General features: G+C 34.4%; 1 protein-coding gene across 5 annotated transcripts; it reads left to right on the forward strand.

Annotated features, from left to right (window-relative positions):
• The first annotated feature begins 3,790 nt into the window (after nucleotides 1-3,790).
• Nucleotides 3,791-6,772, forward strand: LOC109188263 (protein indeterminate-domain 7-like). Of its 5 annotated transcripts, none has more exons than XM_019338861.1 (4): nucleotides 3,791-3,875; nucleotides 4,453-4,673; nucleotides 4,808-5,207; nucleotides 5,694-6,772. In XM_019338861.1, the coding sequence occupies exons 2-4, from the start codon at nucleotides 4,472-4,474 to the stop codon at nucleotides 6,652-6,654; spliced, it is 1,563 nt and encodes a 520-aa protein (XP_019194406.1). In that variant the 5' UTR covers nucleotides 3,791-3,875; nucleotides 4,453-4,471; the 3' UTR covers nucleotides 6,655-6,772. The 5 variants fall into 5 exon arrangements, with proteins under 5 accessions (XP_019194406.1, XP_019194403.1, XP_019194402.1 ...); XM_019338858.1 differs by lacking the exon at nucleotides 3,791-3,875 and adding an exon at nucleotides 3,896-4,328; XM_019338857.1 differs by lacking the exon at nucleotides 3,791-3,875 and adding an exon at nucleotides 3,896-4,304.
• The last annotated feature ends 6,662 nt before the right edge of the window (nucleotides 6,773-13,434 follow it).

The raw sequence follows: 13,434 nt of genomic DNA on the forward strand, positions 1-13,434 counted from the left end.
TTTGATGTATGGTGCGTTTTGTGGTGCATTGGTGCATTTCCTAAAATTATTGGTACGTTTTTACATATCTGATCTATTGGTGCAGACTCACCAGCCGTACGTTAAACCTAGCTACACTGGAACTTAGTCATATATATATATATATATATATATATATATATATATATATATGAGTTCAAATGAGGTAGGCTCTCACCATAAAAAAAAATGAAGACACATTTATACCCTCAATTTTAATTGAGTAGGATCTTATCATTACTTCATTTTTAAATTTACAATAATTATAAAAATGGTTGAATTCCTCCCTTAAAAATTTTAAATAATTATATACCTTCAATTTTAATTTTCTAGGATCTTATCATCACTAAATATTTAAATTTACAATAATTATAAATCAACTTAATTAGCTGCCAAGCACCTTGTGCTTAGATGACATGTCGTGACTTCTCTCATATGGGAGATCATGAGATTGAGCCTCAGTGAATAGGTTGAGAAAATATGTTTGAACAGATACTATAATGTAATAGAGTCAAAAAAAATGAACTTTAACTCTTAAAAGTTTTAAATAATTATAAAATTAATCTTTTTTTTATTTATTAAAACCTTAAACATTTATGAACTCTAATGTACTACTGAAATCGGTCATCACTTATATATAACCTAAGTACGGCCAGAAGACCAGTAACTTAATGTTGTATTATTTCAAAAGTTATCTGCCAAACTCGACTAGACTAGTTTCCACGAACTACACATGTATAGGAATAGGAATATTATGTATTTTATGTAATACATTATGTCTAATCATGATTCATGTATCATGGTACTTGTTGTCCCAAAGTGCCCACCTAGTTAACCGCTTCGTTGGACGATAATTTGGACTTTTTAGTGTATGTTTTTTGTACATAAAGAACCGTCCCTCGCAGTGATTCAACCCCACTCTACTTTAAAAAATAAGTCTTAAACTTATAGCTCTAATACAAATTGAATCATGTGTTTCATCTCAACTAAAAATTTAAATTGATGGTTGGATTATACATTTATATATATATATATATATATATATATATATATATATATATTATGCTCAACAGTATATATCTCTATGTACAAGAAGTTCATCCCAAATCAAAACTGGTGTCAAGTTATTGTGAACACTTCTTTACACAAAAAAACTCATCACAAACCTAAATGAGTAAACCCCTAGCTATATATGTTTATGAAACAATCGAATCCCATAAATAAATCTTAAGTGTGACTTTTTATATATTGAAGAAAACAAAAATAGCTACATGGTTAATTGATGGATCAATTCACACCAACATCGTAAGCGGAAAAAAAAAAAGAATTAAATACCCAGAGGCAAATCAAAGTTGTGAAGAACCCGATGTTATTCATGAGGCCAACTGCTCAAGTGTCATTCGCTAAAGGAAAATATTTTGTATTTTGATTTTAAACTCTCAACTTGTACTCTCTCTCATGATGAAAATAATCAATCCTGGTTTGTCACCTCAAAAAGTATAAATGAGGGAGTAAAATTTTGGAAGTCTATGTAGTAGAACTCTTTACTAAACACTACTACTACTATTGATACCTTATCATCATTCATCACATCAGAAAGTACAAGGAAAAAAGTAAAAATAAAGATTCTATGTAGAATAACTTCAAAAAGATATTAAAATACTTATTAATTTCAATCTATTGAGCTGTAAAAATTCATAGGTAAACTAAATATCTATTGATTTTATGGGTATGTCTACATATTTCCTATTTATAAATCTAATTTTTCATATTTATACATATTATTCCACATTTCTTAATTGATTCAACAAATCAAGAAGAAGAGGATAGAATTGGGAAGCTTTAGAGGGTATACATTTTTTTTAAAAAAAAATAAAATTATAAAATAATAGTAGTTATCATTATAATTTAGGCTAGGAATAATAATTACAATATTGAAGTGTTGAAATGTCAGAAATTTCTGCGGTGGTTATTGTTAGAAAAATGAGTCATAGCGATGATGAAATGAATGAAAAAGGAGAAAAAGGAATATTATATTATTGTGACAAAAAATAATTTTTAAAATCAAATCAATTCTTATTTGATTTCTTATATTATTATTTTTATTATTAATTTTATTTTTATCCAATATAACTTTTATTATAATTTTTATGTATAAATTCTTTTTTTTCTTTAATATTCAATTAAAGATAAACTCTACAAGCGAAAATATACTATAAGCAATTGTGCATACTAATATAAATATAAATATCTACGCAATGAACACCGGTCTAGCCTCTGTGGTTCATATTCAGTTGAATTACCATGATTTACATTCTCAAATGCTCTGTCGGGTCGGGGTGTGAGGGGCCCTTAGGGTTAGGGTTCAACCTTTGGAAGAATAAATATAAACGCCTAAAGGGAGTTCGATTCGATCACATTTTTCAAATACAAAAATATCACAATATCTTTTTTATAGTAGATATAATTGAATGTCAATCTTTAACGAGGACTTAATTATATCAATGGATAATATCAATAATTGCAATGTTGTCTTGAAAGGAGTAGTCAAGTAGATAAAGTATGACTTAGTACATAAAAATCACCCGTTCAATTCTTATTAATATCTTCTTAATTGCACAATGTTGATTACTTTTTTCAGTAATCAACCAAAAAATATACATAAAATGAAAGAGAGATCATAATAATTACACCTAAAAAAATAAAGTTAGAGGGGGGGGGGGGTGATGAGAATGGGACTTGGAAACTAAATAATCAATGACTCAATCATGTCACTGTAAATAGAGTGGGAAAAAAGTTGGAAGAAGGTCTATTGCACAATGATGCAAAATGTAGGAAAATCAACCAAATAATATAGAAATCAAGAATCTTTTTTATAACATTGTTGCTTTTTGGAGGGGGGGGGGGGGGGTGGAGTTACTTTATATAAGAAGAGGGTGGGGTCCTGGAGGAGGGTGAGAGGGGGGGGGGGGGGATGGGTGCTATCAAGCAAAAATTTGAACTTTGTGGAAAAGGTAAACAATACTAAAAATACAGAAAGAGAGATAGAGATTTTTTCATGGCTTGTGCTGGGAAGAGAACAAAACTACAGACGGAAAGTGCACGTCAGAGTTGGCCGTATGGTGTAGTCTTTGGGGTGCTGATAGGATTGGGAGTTGGGGGAGCTGGTCCCACCGGGCTAGTTGGACCGGTATTAAAACATACACAATTTATATACTGAATGATCAAAATTAACATTTTAAATATTCACAATTCAAATTGTGAATATTCAGTATGTAAATTGTATATTTTGGACACGAGCCCCCATTGTAAAGTGGATCCGAATCCATGGTATAACTGCTGGGGGAGGGGTTCATGGGTCATTCGGTATGACCATAACATATTAATTCGAATTTAACCTAAGTTGTGTATTCTCACGAAACTAATTTAGATTTGACTTGCATTATGTCTACATTGCTTGAATCTTACCTAGAAAAAGCTTAATCTATAGCTCTTTAACATGACACACTTCTAAAGTTTAGTTAATTATTACGGAGTATATTTTTTTTACATATGTTATTTCGTATCCCCACAAACTAATTCAAATTTGAGCAATCGCTATCCCGAGCAAACTAATTTAGATTTAAGCATCTGGTATCCTGACCTGGTACTAATCTGGATTTGACTCGAGTTGCATATATAAAGTTTGAATCTTAATTATTTAAAAATAAATAGTTATTAACTCTTTAACAAAGAATTAATACTTCTAAAAACAATATTCACAATACACTAATTATATGTCACAAGATAAATTATTGTTTAGAAACTGTGGGAGTGAGATATACGCAGAAGGATTACTCTTCACTTCTCATCCACATGTCTGTCTCTTTCTCTCTCTCTCTCTCTCCCACTCTCCCTACTTGTTATAAAACTTGGTCCAGTTTATTTGTTCTTATGTGCATGGATTTATTATAGGATTTTCTTGATTTTAGCAAGAATGGGTGTTGATGATTCTTGAAGGGGAGCACTGGGTTTTCCAGATTTAATTCAGTTTGAGGGTCATCTCTCTCTCTCTCTCTCTCTCTCTCTTTCTGAAAAACACTTTCAATTCTCCATTTTTCTTTCTCTCCTTTTAGCTTTTGCAAAAAACAAGAATTGTCTGTTGGGGTGCTGCCAAGGGAGAGAAGGAGCTAAGGCTGTAGAGGTGTTTTGGAGGTTCAAACAAGAAATTTCTGCCATTTATTTTACTCTCTCTCTCTCTCTTTCACTTTGTCCATTTTCTCATCACCTACTTGACCTTTTTCTAGGTTTGGGTTTGTCTTCAGATCTCAGTATATATCTTACTTAAACTAATGGTTTTTTTTTTTTTTTTTGGGAGGAAAGATCCCAACTTTTTGACTCCTAGGTGATAGATTATCAGAAATTGACAGATATCTGCTTTGCTGATAATGGTAGGCTTTAGCTTTGGAGGAAGATGATGATGAAAGGTCTGGTAATTCAGCAGCCACATTCAGCTTTGGATCAAGAAAACATGTCTAATCTCACTTCTACTGCCTCCGGTGAAGCTTCTGTTTCTGACACTAATGGCGGCATCTATCCCCACCAACAACAGGTCTTTGCTAACCCAAATCAGTCTCAACCAGTCAAGAAGAAGAGAAACCAACCAGGAAATCCAGGTTAATTAAGAGCTTAGAATTTCAATATAAAGATTAAACCAGTCAAGATTGTTCATAGCTGACTGGCTCAAATCAGGAGTCGAACTTGTAACCTTGTGATTGTTTTCTGATTTGGGTGTTTTAATTTGGATCAGACCCTGATGCAGAAGTGATAGCTTTGTCACCCAAGACTCTGATGGCAACCAACAGATTTGTGTGTGAAATTTGCAACAAAGGGTTTCAGAGGGACCAGAATCTGCAGCTTCACAGAAGGGGTCACAATCTGCCATGGAAGCTGAAGCAGAGAAGCAACAAGGAAGTGATAAGGAAGAAGGTGTATGTGTGCCCAGAGGCGAGCTGTGTCCACCATGAACCAGCCAGGGCCCTGGGTGACCTCACTGGGATCAAGAAACACTTTTGCAGAAAGCATGGGGAGAAGAAGTGGAAATGTGACAAGTGCTCAAAGAGATATGCAGTTCAATCTGACTGGAAAGCTCACTCCAAAACCTGTGGCACAAGAGAATACAGATGTGACTGTGGAACCCTTTTCTCCAGGTCTGTAAATCATTATATTCCAGTTCTTACAAACATACAATTAACCTTTTTATCATACTCACAAAGTCAGTTTAATCTGCATAGGTTGTAGAGTATGAGTAGATATGATGACTTTCTTCTTTCTTTCTCCCCTTTTTCACCTTTTCCTTTTCTTTTTGAATTTTAATCCCCCAGCTTTTTGGTTTTCTTGGGTATTAGTGCTTGTGTACGGGTAAATTCAGCCTTATGATTTTAACCGACAAAGAATTATAATGAGGTAAATTAGCAAGTTGTTCATAGTTGATTGGTTCAAGAAGACCAATAAGTTGCTTCGTTCAGAGTTAAACTTATAACTTTGTGATTATTAAGCAAACAGTCTGACTTTGTGTCAATTGTGAACATGAATGCATAGGCAAAACTACATGAATTTGTATATATTATGAATCTGCAGAATTTGTTGTATGTTTATATAATTCTGATGTTGATTTTCCACAAATTTTGGTTCAGGAGAGATAGTTTTATAACGCACAGAGCTTTCTGTGATGCATTAGCGGAAGAGAGTGCAAGAAGAGTGATGACTGGGAGTCAAATTCATCATCCCTCTCAGCCCGGTTGTTCATCGGCGTCCAATATAAATTTCCAGTTTCCGGCCTTTCAGCCACCGCAGGTTGGCAGCCATGGCGACCACTCTGCGTCGCCGGCGTTTCCTTCAGTGAAAAAGGAGCAGCAACATTATAACGGCATGGGGATTAGCGGCGGCGGCGGTTTCAATCTGAGGCCGGAAATCCCGCCGTGGTTAATCACCTGTCAGCCGTTGGTCGGAGCCACCCACGGCCCTCCGCCGCCGCTGTTCCACCCCGGCGGGTTGGATTTCCTCCACCACCATCATCAAGAATTCACGCAGGTGCAGAACCCAAACCCTAATAATAATCTTGGAGGTGGGCCCACGCTACCACCTTTCCACCCAACGGCGTCGTCTCCGCAAATCTCTGCCACTGCATTGCTGCAGAGAGCCGCTCAGATGGGCGCCACCGGCATTGGCAGCGGCACGGCCAGTTCAGCGGCCCCAGCCATGCTGATGATCGGGCCCCACACCGATCACGTGTCTGCCGATCAAGCCAAGAATTTGTCGTCACGTGAGGCTGTAGCTGGGGACGACGTTATCAGTTCCTCCGCCGCTGCAGCTCCGCCTCACGGCGGCTCTCTTCTTCACGACATCACCGCCGGCGCCACCTCGTTCTCATCCTCCACCACCGACCCTCACGGCTTTGACGCCTCCAGCTTCGAAGACCCCTTCGGCGGCATTAATGGCGCAAACGACGATATGACGAAGGATTTCCTGGGTCTAAGGCCTCTCTCTCATTCCGACATTTTTAACATTACTTCACTCGTTGACAACCCTGCCAGTGATCATCACCATCACCATCATCATCATCAACCTCAAGTTCAAAAGGCTTGGCCAAGCTAAACCCGAAACCCTAGCTAGTTTCATTTCAGTTACTCGTATGGTAGACGATAGGGCATTTCAAAGTTAATGACCTATCTATTCTTATATGTCTAATCTTTGCATAAGAAATAATTCAATTGTGATGATATCCCAATTATCATTTCATAAAGTTCGAACTTCTGTGGTGGGAGTTTAGATTCTTTGAGCAGAAAGAAAAACAAAACATTGACTTGGAAACTTGGTACACCAAGTTGGTCAACCTTCGACTCCTCAGCAAGCTGTCTATTAGTCAAGTTGGTCAAACCTTTTAACTCCGCTTGAAAACCTGTCTAGATAACCCCAACCAAGTTGGTTTTCGACCAAGTTGGTCAAACCCTCGACTCCGTTTGAACACTTGTCTAGATAGCCAAGTTGGTCAAACCTTTGACTCCGTTTGAACACTTCTCTAAGTAACCCCAACCAAGTTGGTTTGGAAACCAAGAAGGCCGTCTAGATAGCCAAGTTGGTCAAACCCTTGACTCCATTACATTTGTCTAGATATAACCTCAACCAAGTTGGTTTGGAAACCAAAGATTCTATGTTGGACTCTCCTCAGCAAGTTGTCTATCTGCTAAACTGATTTATCTCTTTGTGGTCATTTGTAAGGCAGCACATCCTAAAATTGAAACTTTGTCCTATTAGGGTTTGGAAGAGTCATATATATAATAACATATATAAAACTTGTCTTATTAGGGTTTGGAAGAGTCAGATACATGTATTAATGAAACTCGAGTTTGAAAGCAATATAGTAGAATTTTAACCACATTCATGATTGCAGTAAAGATGTGCAGTTACCATGCATGCATTATAATAAGGTAAACTTTTTTTCTCAGATACTTCATACATATATTTTTTGCCTAGCAAGCTAGGCATATTCATCATTAATGCTGATGAAGCTGCAAAGCTTTCATGGTACTATTCATTTAAGTGTGGGATGTGACGCACAGTTGTTTGTAATGCTTTCTTTCATACAATAATTGCACACTGTAGAAGCGAATCTCTTCTGCCAGTTAATCTGTACCCCATATATACATTCATACAAAATTAATCAAAACAGTTTGGACGTACTATACGTACTACTGCCTCAATATACACTCACATGTTAAAGAATGGTGACGATGAAAAGGACAGGATATACATACACTGCCCTGCTGCCCTGCCTTGCTGATGTAGTGTAGAAAAAACAGCATTGGATTCTTTTCTTGGGAGATTCTTGGGTGTTTGTATGTATGTGTGTAAGTATATATATATGTGATGACGAGGATGATGATCGGGATAAATATATAAATAATAAATTTGTAGTTTTTGGTCTCATCCCATTATGAGTGGGATGAATGTATAGTAGAATATGGGAAGCAAGAACAAGAAAGTATGGTGATATGGAGAGTATATAAAAAAACCAAAAGGGAATTGAAAGATGGTGTTTGAGACCTGAGGTGGGTGCAAGTGGCCTGGGAATCAATCCCGAGGAAGGTGGTTGTCCCTTCTTATCAACCCACATCATTATTCATCTTGACCTTTTCGGGTTCGCATTTTTTTATAATATTTGATACAATTATGTATGTTACATATGTACCTAATATATCTTCAACATATAATGTTTGATACAATGATGTATGTTATGTACCTAGTATATCTTCAATTCAACAGTAGTGTCGATTGTTGATCAATGGTGAAATTTGATAATATTTTATACAATAATGTATATGATATACTGAATATTATAAACAACGGTGCTAATTTAACATTTAATAATATATCACACTAACATTGATATTATTCAATACGATTATGTATATCATGATCGCCCTCATACATTGGTCTAGTGGATGTGAATTAAGTTGCTCCAGACGGTATGGTAGGGGTTCAGTCCCTGTTATAAATAAGGGAAAATTGTAAAAAATTACATTTATAATATGTCAATTATCAATGTCACCCCTGAATAATGAGTGGTGTAAATGTTGCCCCTCAATTATCAAAACGGTGCACATATAGCCCCTCCCGTAACAGACATGTAGTTCCCCGTTAGTGTAATGGACAGCGTTGGGGAACCACAGGTTCGTTATGGGAGGGGCTATATGTGCACCATTTTGATAATTGAGGGGTAACATTTACACCACTCATAATTCAGGGGTGACATTGATAACTAACATATTATAGAGGGACATTTTTTACAATTTTCCCTATAATTAATATTGTGAGATTGGATTTAAAATAATTTAATTTCCTTATACATAGAAATGTACAATTATTAGGTATTGAGTCAAAAACATACACCAAAAACAATGATCATACATATATGTCCTAGCGTATATATATTTTTGTTGTTATCCAAAACATCTCCACATCTTCACAAACGAACTTTTGTTGTACAGCCCAGAAATATATGCATGTTCCATGAAAACTCAACCTCAGAAATGACCAAATTCTTGTTCTATCTTTATATTATTATAATTAATAATTAATTGTTTTATTTATTTTTTGGTGAAGACCAAATTCTTGTTCTTTACTATAGGTTATTACCTACTTCTTATATGGCTACACACAAATCACATGCATGAATAATAATGAGTGGGTCATCCTCTAATTTCTACATAAAATTAAATACCAATAACTATTAATTAACAAATTACTCAAAAGTTATTAACCAAATCTTATTATTCAGATATCAAACACAATAACTCATGAAATTCTGATTGATTTTTGTTCGATCAAACATTTATTACGATATCAATTTTTTTTTTTTTTTTTATCGCTACTATCAGATAATGTGCATCGGGTAAAACTCACTCTTTATGTGTAATATAATAATTTGTCAACCACACAGGATAATTAAATCACACTAGGAAGACTTTACTCGGCGCGAGAGCTGATAAAAATCAAACTACACAAAAAAATTAAATCACACTAAGAAGACTCTGAGCATCAACTCAACCTAGAAGGTGTTAGCAACAATAAAATTTATGACCTTTAAGTACAAGAACCATGTTCTATTCAATCGATCATCCATTACGGGACACACAACTTTATTTCATTATATTTGTGTATTAGTCAATGTCACGTTTTGATGACAATATGCTAACTCTGTCTTTTAAGTTGACTACGTCTAGTAAGTTTTTTTTAATGACCGGTAATAAAAAAATGTCAGGAGAATATTTTATAATAAATAAATAAAATAGGGGGAAGATAAAGTTTCAAGTAATAGAAGTGATCGATTATGATATGTATTTTGATGTGGGGAGAGAATTGCATGTATATATCAAAATAATAGTGAATTTTTGTGTGGAGACAAGCTTGATTGAAAGTGACTTGTGAAGGCCCACTTTTGTGCTACAATATTCCAATTTGAATTAGTAACAAGCTAAGTATGTTTTAACTCCAAAAACAGTAACAACCCTAGCTAGCTACATAGCTTACTATGAAAATCACATTGAATTGTAGTCGTGTCATATCAATAATGCTTCTGTTCTTTAAGCAAGTTGACTATAACTTGAACACACCTAAACCCAACTTTTTCTTTTGGTAACGTTTAAGAGAAACACGGCATTATTATTTGAATATTTACACTGAATAAATTTTATTTTTGTGTAATAATTTACAAATCATGCAGGAGATGTAAATCTCATGAACTTTAGATACACAAGTCATGCCTCATCCACTCAATTAAGTTCGAACTATATTCGGACGAGGCCTTAAAATTACAATTTTAGTCACTCTGATAAACTGAATTAAGGTGTAATTTTTTTTTTTTTTGTTGGTCAAGCTATGCGGTGTCAGCCTGAGCAGACCCTAACTATAGGAGGTACCTTTAAGCTCGTACCATACTTAAACTAATTCTCATTCGCACCGGTCCGGTCCAACATATAGTTCTTCAATTATATAAAGTAGTTGTTTAGATTTGATCCTTTGAAAATTAAATTTGTCACCAATATATATACTATTTAGTAAATTTGATTGATTTGGTCACTTTTACAAGGACCAAATTAAATCGATCTTTTTCGCTCAAAAGATTGAATCTTCAACTCCAAGGCCCCCCACATTCCGGTCCAACAGAACATTTGGGAGGATGTAAATCACATTAACTCAATGACTTAGCAGACAGGGTTAAATGTCGGTACGCACAAGGATCTGTCCACTTTAAACATAATCCCCACACTGTCGCTACTCAAGTCAGAACATTAATCTTTTTCCTCAAATACTGCATACTGAACCAGTGAGCTAAGTCAGGCGAAATTAAATCAATCTACCTATATGGAAGGATTAAAAGTGAGATTTATTTACTCATTTTATTGGTGTTATTATGTAAAATTATGCATGAGCAATGATCTGACAGAGTTCTGGTGATCATCACATGAAGTAGTAGGATGATGTTGAGAAGAAAGAATTGAAGGAATCTTTGTCTCTGGTAGTGCAGTGTTAGGTCAGAGGAGTTGTGTGTGCAGTGCATAATGCAGATTGCAGCAGCTGAGGTGCATGGACTTTTTGCATTGAAAGTGGTGATTCAATGGAGAGTTGTTAGTACAAATACAAATTTATAAAAAGATTCCTCTGATCTGAACCCCTCCTTTGCCTTTCTTCATCTTACATCGTTGTCTGTCGCTTACACAAACACCTGGCCTGTTAATATGCATCATATCATTCATAGTACCCAACACATAGCACACAACTCACCACAGAGTTCGTGTGAGATCAAGCTCAGACATAAAAAAGTAAGAATTGATCTGATTCATTTACAGTGGTGAGTTAGTTTTATAAATATCGTAAATTTAAAAGTTTATATTAATTGTAAACTAGATCCTATACATATATTTTTACTACAATCATCAACCATTGATTAACTTTAATGGACTATTGTAATTCGTTCTCACGTTTTACAGGATGACAATATTCTCATTTGAACCCTTATAGGGGCACACTCATTCAGAACAAATTTCAGTTATATATATTTTTTTAGTGTACCTAGAGTTTCTACCGTCATACACAACGACTAATCTCGTCGCTGAGCTGTAGGCATATCTTTTGGGTGGAACAACCGACCTGTATATTTAAGGCTGCTCCATGCTCAAAGTCAATGATCGAATCTTTGACCCTTTGATTAATGATGAATGAGTCTCTTCCACCCAACCAGACCTTATGTTACAAATTTCAGCTATATGTAAATCTAGAAAAATCTAATAATGGATCTTATCCCAGCTTATATATGTATTGTATAAAGGAAAATTATGTGGTGTTGACGTGTTGTATACTAGTATGTAATGGTGTGAAAAATGTTTTTCTTTTTAAAAATTAAATAAAGCAAATTGTAAGCCGTAGAGAAAGCTGGTTTCCATATACTTTTTTCTCTTATCGCAAGAGGGTGGCGGGTCCTAATGTCTTTACAAAGCTAATCCATGCACGTGTGCATCCACACGAGCGCCATCCTGCAACCAAAATAAATACAAAAGAGCCTCGAAAGATGTGATTACATGAGTAAGCATAAATCTCATACTTAAACCTTAGTTTGATTATTATTAATATCTTCTTAATTAAACTTATGGCATATTGTATTGTAGTTTATATCTTCTGTGTGATTTATAAGCTATTACTCTCTCTCTCTTACACACACACATAAAAATATGAAATTCCATCTAAACAAATTTAAAATGTGTATAAATTATCAAAGAGCAGTGCTATAAATCTATCCTATATTTTCCCAAAAACTTTCACTCATGATGTGACATCATTTGATTGGTAGTTAAATTTATTTTTAAATTAGTGGTTTGGTATGGTCGTTAATTTATTAGCACCCAATGAATAAAAATTACATTATAAGAGAAAATTTTGAGAAAAAATTAGGAGAAGAAAAGAGCATTTTCGAAATTAATTATTAACAAATAATTGACCTTTTAAAATAAATAGGGCTATAATTTATAATTCTTTTCGGACTGAGACCAAGTTCACAACGGGCCGTTAACTTTGTCTGGGCTTGGGCTGCCTCCGCTCAATATTTACTAGTATGAATCAATCCTTCCTATTTCAAACGGATAGTTATGCTGTGCATCCGTATGCACCATGCATGGTGTATACGGATGTCAAAACGACATCGTTTTATTAAAAAATGTGCGTTTTTCCTTTAAAAAAATTCAGGTTCGATTCCCAGCAACAACATTATATTGTTTATTTATTCTGAAATTTTAGTTCATAGATTATGGAATTATAGTTCATTGATTATGGAATTATAGTTCATCGATTATGGAATTGTAGTTCATCGATTATGAAATTTTAGTTTATAGATTATGAAATTTTAGTTCATTCATTCTGAAATTTTTAGTTCATAGATTAGATTATGGAATTATAGTTCATCGATTATGAAATTTTAGTTCATATGTTGTTGCTGGAAATCGAACCTGATTTTTTTTTAAGGGGAGACGCGCATTTTATTAAAACGACGTCGTTTTTGCATCCGTATGCACCATAATGTTTGCATCTATGTCAAAAAATACATAATTTACATACTAAATGTTCACAATTACATACTGGCCCTGTTTGGTAAATGACTGTTAACTGTTAACTGATAGTTGTTTGATATAATTTCTTTTCTCAAAAAGTTAATAGAAAAAAATTGTTTGGAGTAACTTTTTAAATTTTAACATTTTGAAATTGCAAAAAACTAATTAACCAAACATTTATATTAATATTTTAACTAAATCAAACAATTAGTAGTTGTCAAATAAACTAAAATTGACCCATAAGATAATTTTTTACCAAACAGAGGCACTGTCT

This window comes from Ipomoea nil, unplaced genomic scaffold, assembly GCF_001879475.1.
Source record: "Ipomoea nil cultivar Tokyo-kokei standard unplaced genomic scaffold, Asagao_1.1 scaffold1421, whole genome shotgun sequence".
Taxonomy (NCBI): domain Eukaryota; kingdom Viridiplantae; phylum Streptophyta; class Magnoliopsida; order Solanales; family Convolvulaceae; genus Ipomoea; species Ipomoea nil.